This window comes from Bos javanicus, chromosome 29 (assembly GCF_032452875.1).
Source record: "Bos javanicus breed banteng chromosome 29, ARS-OSU_banteng_1.0, whole genome shotgun sequence".
NCBI lineage: Eukaryota > Metazoa > Chordata > Mammalia > Artiodactyla > Bovidae > Bos > Bos javanicus.
In genome coordinates this window covers 5,617,035-5,626,754 of record NC_083896.1, presented here as the reverse complement: position 1 = coordinate 5,626,754, position 9,720 = coordinate 5,617,035, and the positions used below count along the sequence as shown (strand labels likewise).

At 44.9% G+C, this 9,720-nt stretch overlaps 1 protein-coding gene across 1 annotated transcript; it reads left to right on the top strand.

Annotated features, from left to right (window-relative positions):
- The first annotated feature begins 949 nt into the window (after positions 1-949).
- Positions 950-4,882, top strand: LOC133241010 (PRAME family member 8-like). Its single transcript, XM_061406004.1, has 3 exons — positions 950-1,607; positions 1,969-2,541; positions 3,504-4,882. Exons 1-3 carry the CDS (start codon positions 1,246-1,248, stop codon positions 4,054-4,056), a joined length of 1,488 nt encoding a protein of 495 aa, XP_061261988.1. The 5' UTR covers positions 950-1,245; the 3' UTR covers positions 4,057-4,882.
- Positions 4,883-9,720: the final 4,838 nt, after the last annotated feature.

The following is a 9,720-nucleotide window of genomic DNA, read 5'->3' as shown; positions in this document are numbered from 1 at the left end:
GAAAAATGCAAAGAAATAGAGGAAAATAATAGGGCATGAGAGACTAGAGATCTCTTCAAGAAAATTAGAAATACCAAGGGAACATTTCACGCAAACTAATGTCTCTACTTTTTAATATGCTGTCTAGGTTGGTCATAACTTTTCTTCTAAGGAGTAAGCATCTTTTTATTTCAGTGGCCATATTAACAAAACTCAATCAATTTTGTATAGTGAATTACTGAATAAGTCCTAGATTCCCCCTCCCCCAATTTTTTTCTTTCATGAATAATGATCTGACTCAATCAATTCATCTAGAGACTGGCAGTAACCCAATCTGGATGAACCTGAGGGATGCTCTGGAATCCAATCAGGTAATGCCTACTGATTGGAAGTTAGCAGTTGAAAGTAGAAAAGATGTGGTTAAAAAGTTCCATAAAATGCCCCAGCACCAAAGAATAGACACAGAAACTTCTCACTCTGGAGTCACTCCTTGTGTTCTCCACCAAGTCTGAGGTCTGAGCAGCACCCCAACCCTGACCACATCAGACCTGGTGAGTTAACCTCAGTGAGGGATGTTCTGCCAATGGCCAGCATGCAATGAATGGTATAATGCAGTTTGACATGGCATGGAGAGTTTACTTTTTTCTCTTCTTTAGGTTAAATTTAAATCTATCTTTCTGCCTCAAGGTATACTTTTGCTTCCATTCTAAACATTTTGATTTGTGCTTTGGTTTATAGTATTTAAAAGCCCTAACCAGCAGTTTTTCTTTTTAAAGACATCTGTTTGACATGCTGTTTCTTGACATTTAAGGTTTTTACTCTATACACAAATGGCATTCCCTTTACAAGTATCTCCTTAATCTTTCCCAGCTAAGTTGACTTTGGGAACTGAGGATGGAAGCTGTGTTCTACATGAACTCCTGTCCCCATAGTTTGGGCTTTAAGCAATAGTTCTTTTTTTTTTTTTTCACCATATAAACAAAGAGAGTCAGCTTTTTCAGCCTTCTGCTGCAGATGTGCAAGAGGGACATGCATTAAGGAAAGCAGTGGATGGAAACAGATGAGCCTCCATTTGGCTTTCTTCCTTCCTGCAACTTGTTAGATTCTTGCTCTAGTGGCAGGATGGGGAGAGCTCTGGCCTTAGGGACACAAACCCAGACTGGAATCCAGACACACCGAAGTCTTCCATTCTGATTCATCATTGCCAGAGCAATGACTGTGGGCCTGATTTGATTTCTCTGAAGTGTGGGGAGAGAGACTACCCTGATGGTTATGATTGTTCTGAGAAGGATGTCTTATCTCTTTGCAGTTTCCCAGGATTCAATTCAGAGAAGAGTCAGGATGAGTGTTCACAACCCTCCCAGACTTGCGATCTTGGCAGCAATTGGCCTGCTGAGAGACGAGCCCTTAGCCATCTCTACTTTGGAGTTTCTGCCCACAGAGCTCTACCCACCACTCTTCATGGCTGCCGTCTTTGGCCGACACAGGGAGACCCTGAAGGCTATGGTGCCAGCCTGGCCCTTTGCCCGCCTGCCTCTGGGAAGCCTGATGCAAAAGCCTCACCAAGGAACCTTACAAGCAGTGCTGGAAGGCCTTGATGTCCTGCTTGCCCAGAAGGTTCACCCCAGGTGAGTCAGATCCAGGGAGCCTGGCAGGGTCTTGGATTCCTGGAAGAGACACATGGTGCCAGGCAGAGTGGATGACCAAGTGGTGACCAGAGGCTTCTGAAAAAGCTCAGAGGCTTTTTCAGAGGAATTGCTGAGATCACTTTGGGAAATCCCTTACAAATATATAATAGGAAGGATGGAAGAGGAAAAAGAGCTGGGGGAGAGGGAGCGAGAAAGGAAAGAACAGCAGGTGAGAGCAGGACTGTGAAGTCAGAGCACACATGGGGAGATGGAATGTTGCCTGAACATTCTATCCAGGCTGTGGGTTCATTCAGTGTGGATTTTGAATAATCTTACCCCACCATCTGCTGTTTCCCCACAGGAGGGGCAAGCTGCGGGTGCTGGACTTAAGGAATACCGGCCAGGACTTCTGGAACATGTGGTCTGGAGGCAAGGGCCACATGCCCTCCAGCTCACTGCTGGTTCCAGTGGCTGAGGACATGTCCAGGAAAAGGCACCCCTCGACTCCCTTAGAAGTGTACATAGAACTTTGTCTTACGAAAAAGCCCCTGGAGAAATGCCTTACCTACCTCTTCAGGTGGGTGGAGCAGAGAAAAGCCTCCATACATCTGTGCTGTAAGAAGATGAAGATTATTTCAATGTCCAAGGAAAATATGAAGACAGTTCTCAGGATGGTGAAGCTGGACTGTGTACAGATGATTAAACTGAGTTTCACCCAGAAGCTGTCCACCCTGGCCCAGTTTGCTCCTCTCCTGGGTCAGATGAGCAATGTTCAGAGTCTCATTCTCTCCCGCATTCGTGGGTCTGCTGTTGAGGAGCAGGACCATCAGGATCTTCTGCAATTGACCTCTCAGATCCTCCAGCTGCGGAACCTCCGGGACCTCTGCATGGAAGCTCCATTCTTCCTTGAAGGCCGTCTGGACCAGATGCTCAGGTGAGGCTCTGCCAGCAGCTGATTAACAGTGGACACAATGGTAGAATATCAAGGGCAGTGTCTCATCTGCTGCTCCACCATGAAACGCAGTATTACAGAAGCACAGCAATCCAGGTGGGGGGAATCGCTTACAGAAGCTCTGGAAAGGGACGCCATGTTGGGAACCCACAAGTTAGGGGGCCTAGATCTAGTGCAAGTGTGTATGTGATTTCTTCTTGGGGGAGAGATTTCTGTGTTCTGAAGATTTATGTATAGGTAAGCGAAGGGGGCATTGAAGAGGGAAAATCACATCAGCCTGAGCGTTGTGAAAAGAAACTCTGTGGTCACTAACCTGTGACCACAAGGAGCCTGTTTTAAAGTCCAAGTCAGTAACAGGTGGCCTTTTGCTGCATATAAGGTAATTAATATATGGGAAATGCATGGTTCTGGAGATGATGGTAGCAGAGCAGAGCCAAAAGAATGTAAAAAGTGATAGAAAGTTTGTAGATGTCATAGGGCTGGGAGTCCCTAAAGACCGGCAGCCCCTTTCTGCATGTATGCCAAGAGCCTCACCTGGCCAGAGGTATATGACCAGCAGCTCACCCACAGAGTGGCGATCTAAATGAAAAGCATTTTTTATCTCATCTCCCAGAACTAACACTCAGTGATGTCCACCCTGATGGACACTTTGTGTCATGCTCTCCTCTGATCATGTTCTAGTGCATTCCATTATGTCTATTCATCCTGCTAAGGAAGTAGAGTGTACTGTACTCTGCTTGACAGATGAGGAAAGACAGCTTTCAAGATCATGTGAATGTGATCCAGTCACACTAAGAAAATGGCAGGACTCAGCCTAGAATGAGACTGGACATTCTGGAATTTGAACTGTATCAGCTTTGGGCCAATCATTGAGTTCTCCTCTGGAACTCAACTGCTACTTTGCTTTCCCTCATCTAATTGCTTCTTCCCCCCCTCCACCCCAGGTGCTTGAAGACCCCCTTGGACAACATCTCAATCACCAACTGCCTGCTTACAGAATCAGACCTGACCCATCTGTCCTGGTGTCCAAAAATCTGTCAGCTGAAGGGCCTGAATCTTAGTGGCGTCACCCTGACCGACTTTAATCCCAAGCTCCTTCAAGTTCTACTGGAGAAAGTTGCAGGCACTCTGGAAGAACTGGACTTAAACCTGTGTGGGATCACGGACGTCCACCTCATGGGCTTTCTGCCTGCCCTGAGCTGCTGCTCCCAGCTTAGGGTCCTCACCATGTGCGGAAACCTCATCTCCATGGCTGTCCTGGAGAGTGTCCTGCGTCATACTGACAGGCTCCCTGATTTAAATCTAGAGCTTTATCCAGCCCCTCGGGAGAGTTACAGCTCTCTGGGTGTCCTTCACCGGGAGAGATTTGCTCAAATAAAGGCTAAGCTGAGGGTGATCCTTACATACTTAGAACGTCCCAGGAAGATTTGGGTTAGCCCCAGCCCCTGTCCTTACTGTGGTGATGACATGTGTGGTCATCTGAGTCCCAACACATAATTCTGTAATACACTGTGTAGTCGGTTGCTTCTATCAGAAGCTTTCTTCTGGACACTTGAAAACTGAAATCGAGGTCATACATCCATTATGAAGGGAAAACACAGCCCTGGTTTCTGATATAAGCTCAGTGTGATTGAAAAACCTGATCCAGCAGGGGTGCAGGATTCGAAAAGGGAGTGTTGACTTGAGGAATTGATGTGACTTTTTTAGGTATGTGTTTATAGAGTCAAATATGAAACTGAGTTTCTGGAAGGTTCAGTCTGAGACACACATGTTCAAGTTATTTCTGTATGCACACTTGTAGAAATGATCAGAAATAAAGAGACCTTCAGTGTAAATGATAAATGCCCTCCATGATATTATTCTGCTTTCTGTATTTATATCTCGTGGATCTCCAGTTACTTGTGGAGTGGAAGCCCTCTGTTGCGTATGATCTGAAACTCCATCATTCCCTAGTTATCTTTTTTCTTCATGGTTTCCTTACTTAGTTCTGGTGGTTAATACAAACAGCAAAGGAAATACATTCAGTGGTCCTCAATAGCACATCCTGTCAAGAGTGGGTACTTACATGCATATTCCTATCAGAAAAATACTAAAATCATACAGCATGAAATATGGTTTTGTTACATTTATACCAGAAGTATATTTCAGAAGTATGTCTTTTGAAAGCTGAGTCATGTCAATAAGAGTTTTATTTTATTCCCATACCTACTATTGTTCTTCCCTATCGAGGAAGACTAGTAGAGCATGTTTTGACATCAGCATATCAAGATGTATAATAAAATGTCTTTACACCATATAACTTAAAGTTGGCCATTTTTATTCTCGGCTCCCTACTCTCTCCCTCAATCAGCTGCAGATTCATTATAAAATATTTCTTATGATTCTCTGGATCTCCTGTCTTACTAGTCTATAATGATGCAGAAAATATTTTTCCCTGTTCCCTCTTCTCATATCTAGATATGTACTATTACAAATATTCTCTATGTGGTTTTAAATGTGATTGATAGCCTCAAGATATTTAACTATGTTAGAAGCCTGGATTCCCCTTGGGTAGTGCAGGAGACACTATTTTATAAAGTAGATGGGCTATAAGGTATATAGCTCATTACATTTATAAATTCATAATACAGCGAAGAGAGACACAAGACATAAACCATTTGAAAACAAGTTAGAACAAATTAAATAATGATTAGTGAAAATCAATTGTGGTCTGGTGGCAGTAATTCATCAAGTCCACAGGGAAGCTAGAGAAGCCAAATTCTGGAGGAATGTCAAAAGAAGCCCATTTGGCAGTCTATTGTCATCATGCTGAATAAAATTTGTCTTCAGCACTTAACCCCATGTCTGTCTCTGATTTTCTTTGGCACAAGGATGACAGCTCAGGCAGGAAAGGTCCTTCTGCATATCCCCCAGATTCCCGCATACCCGAGAATGGCCAACTTGGAATCTGGCCCCTGTGGCAGAGCTCCATATCAGCCCATGAGCTTTCTTCAGAGACTAATTTTCTGATTGATTGATTGGTTTTGTTCTGGCTGTGCTAGGTCTTCCTTGCTGCATGGCTTTCTCTAGCTGTGGTGCACACAGCTGCTCTTCATCGCAGGGCTCGGGCTTCTCCTCGTGGTGGCGTCTCCCGTTTTGGAGCACAGGCTCCAGTCCACAGGCTTAACTTGTTGCCACACATGGGCTCATGGTTGCTGCTCATGGGCTTAGTTGCCCTGTGGCATGAGACATGTTCCTGGGCCAGGGATTGAACTGGCATCCCCTGCACTGTAAGATTCTTAAACTCTGGACCACCTCAGAAGTCCCAGGTTTGTTTTTTTTTTAAAGTTTTTACTGAAGTATAGTTAAATCATTGTGTTTTTACTTAAACACACAATTAAAAATAAACACAATTTAAACACACAATTAAAAATAATTTTAGTTACATTATTGTGTCTCATCTTAACTGTAGGGCAAAGTGACTCAGTTACACACATATATATATTTTTTCATCATGTTTATGTTTAAAATGTCATGAGTAGAATCCATTTTAATGCTTTTTATGTAAAGGTCATGAGAGAAATATGGTGAAAGCAATCTTCCCCAAAGTGACTCAGACAGAGAACACCCTTCAGGGAGTCTTCACCTTGGTGGTCAGAGGTGTATAATAATTGTTCAGGCATCAAATAACTGGGGTGCGTGAGAGGCATGGAAAATTCTTATCGATGGAGAAAAGGTCTCCCTTTGCATGTGACATTCAACTTCAAAGAAATCCTTGTATGATGCATCTCAAAGTGGAAATCATCCCTGAACGAGGTAGTATGCTAACACCATAAGAGCTTCGGGATTAAGTGCAGAAAAGATGTTGGTATTTATGAAGAGAAATAGCAGAATTTTATTTCTGGGCCTAACGGTGTCAACTTGATCAGAATCTGTGTGGATTTAGCTAGGTCTGAGGAGACAGTAATCATCTAAATGCAGTAGAAAAGGGGCCAGTGAAATTATGATTTATTTGACTTCTAAGACCCCTGAAAAATGGAGGGGGGAATAGCCATCTGGAAAGTGTCCTCAGTGAGAACAACAACAACAACAAAAAAAACACAACTTAAAGAAAACCTCTGGACGGCAGGGTTACTGATGGCAGGGTTATTGGGGACTGAAGCAGGTTCATTTCTTCTCTGATTCCAAGTTCCCAAAGAGCCCGCAGTGCCCACCCTCAGTGGGCTGTGCTGATCTCAACTCTGGGAAAGAACAGCCTCTAAGGTGACAGTGTCTCCTCTGAGCCTCTCTCTTTTCCTTGAAATTTACTGCATTTCTTTTTGTGGCCTTGGGTCTTCACTGTTGTTCCTGCTTTTCTCTAGCTGGGGCAAGGGGCCTGCTCTCTAGTCGTGGTGTGCAGGCTTCTCACGGAGGTGCCTTCTCTTGTTGCAGAGCAAACTCTAGAGTGCTTGACTTTCAGTAGTTTTGGCTCCCAGGATTTAGAGCACAGACTCAACAGTTGTGGCTGCTGCTGCTGCTGCTGCGTCACCTCAGTCGTGTCCGACTCTGTGCGACCCCAGAGACGGCAGCCCACCAGGCTTCCCCATCCCTGGGATTCTCCTGGCAAGAACACTGGAGTGGGCTGCCATTTCCTTCTCCAATGCATGAAAGTGAAAAGTGAAAGTGAAGTCACTCAGTCGTTCCCGACTCTTAGCGACCCCATGGACTGCAGCCTACCAGGCTCCTCTGTCCATGGGTTTTCCAGGCAAGAGTACTGGAGTGGGGTGCCATTGCCTTCTCCGACAGTTGTGGCAAGTGGGTTTATATGCCTCATGTCATATGGGATCTTCCCAGACCAGGGATCAGACCCATGTCTCCTGCATTGGCAGTCAGATTTTTTATGACTGAACCACAGGGAAGCCCTCTTTTGCTATCTTAATATCACCCAGAGTAGTGTATTTAAATTTCCCTGTTTCTCAAAATATAAAAATGAAAAAGAAACCTTTATTTTCCACCGTTGTGATCATTCATGATGTCCCTTTAGGAATGCTCAGCTCCAAACTGTCCAGAACCACTCTTACTGTCACTGAGGTTTTGACCTGTCTACCTTCAGAGAAGGCTTGGCTTAGGCCTGGAAAACCAATCACATCCCCCAAAGCTTTTCCCTTGCTGCCCAAATAGGCTTAGAATCTCCCGTGTTTCCTACCTAACACCTGAGTGAAAATCTCATACAAGAATGAGTGTATTTTGTTTTCTTTGATGACAACACCACTGTTTTCATGAGCTGTTTTAACTCAAGGACATTTTGCTAATTTTGACTTGACCAAAATTCCCCCAACAATTATTCTGTCAACTTTTGTTCTTTCTTGGCCAAGGGCAGGAATCAATAATCTCTTTCATGTTTGATCCACAAAAATATAACTGTCCATATTAGTAGAATACAGTAAATATTTGTGAAGTGAATCAGTGAACAGGTCCTTGATTACCTGACCACTCCATTGGTCTCTGTTTGGTGATGTGTATATGATTCAATCAACTAATCTAGAGAAGTACGATGATCCAATCAGGGTCAATCCAATGGTCCCTCTGTAATCTAATCAGATATACTGTTCCAGTTGGGTTAGCAGTGGGACAGAGGGATGATAGAACAAAAAGACTTATAAAAGTCTCAAGCACTGGAGAAGAGGTGCAGAATTTCCTGGCTCTGGAGACATCAGAGGGGTTCTCACAGGGTTTGAATTGTGAGCACCCCACCAGGCACATTAGAGCAGTAAGTTTCCACCCTCATATAAGGACACTCTTCTCTTACTGGTGGTGGTGGTTTAGTCGCCAAGTCGTGTCCAACTCTTGCAATCCCATGGACTGTAGCCTGTCAGGCTCCTCTGTCCATGGGATTGTCCAGACAAGAATGCTAGAGTGGGTTGCCATTTCCTTCTCCAGGGGATCATCCTGACCCAAGAATCGAACCGGGGCCTCCTGCATTGCAGGCAGATGATTTACCAACTGAGCTATGAGGGAAGCCTTCTCTTCTCTTACTAGTGGTTAGCTAATCTTGAAGGGTGCCATGTATCCCTAGTGAAGGGAGAGTTGTTAAAAAACATCAGTTCTTTCCAATGAACACGTTTCAGGTTTAATTTTGCCTCTCAGTGTAGTTTTGCCTGAACTCAAACATTTTAATTAGTGCTTTAACTTCTATCATTTAAAAATATCTTTTAAAGACATGTAACATGTGTATTTAAAATATCTCTTTGGAGTTTTGTTTCATGAGTTTCACCTACACAGTTCTGACACACATGGCATTCGTGTTAGGGGTAACTGAGGATGGAGGCTGCGTTGGTCCACATGACCTTCCTCGTACTGATTTAGGGCTCTAAATGACGCTCTGACGTCATTCCCTCATAAAGACTGGAGTGGGTTTTCAGAATTCCTGCTACCCACTTCCAGGTGGGACTTGGATTAATCCAAGCACCGTATGAACTGAATGGGCTGGTGGTTGCCCTTCCTCCGGATTGGTACTTGTGAGAGGCTTGTTCTGAATCCAGTAGGGAAAGAGCTATATCATTGTGCCCTTGAGGCCTGAATGGCATGTGGCCTAACAGGCACGTCCACCCCTGCCAGAGCAGTGCCTTAGTCCTGAGTAGATTCCTCTGAAGGGTTGGGAGATTGTCTTAGGTCTGCTCCTGCTTGGCCTGACATGGATGATATGCTCACTGGCATTTTCCACAGGATTCCTCCTGAAGCAGAGTCAGGATGAGTGTCCGGAACCCCCGTAGGCTCCTGGACCTGGAGAGAATGCACCTGCTCAGGGAAGATGCCTTGGTCTATTCTTATCTGGAGTTTCTGCCCAGGGAGCTCTTCCCACCCCTCTTCATGGACACAATCCATGGAGGACACATCAAGACCTTGGGATCACGGTGCAAGCCTGTCCCTTTGTCTGCCTCCCTCTGGAGGGCCTCATTGCCCCCATGTGGGTCCCTTATGAGCAGGGCTGGAAGCACTTGATGTCCTGCTGGCCCAGAAGGTTCACTCCAGGGGAACGAGATCCAGGTAGCTTGATAGGGTCCTGGGCATCCCAGAAGAGACTTCTAGGGTGGGCCAATTCGGCGACCCATGGACAGACCCGAGGGCTCTGAGGGTGGCAATGGAGAGGCTTAGAGGCCTTGGCTCAGTGTGAGAAATGCCTTCCTGATATGTAAGGGTGCC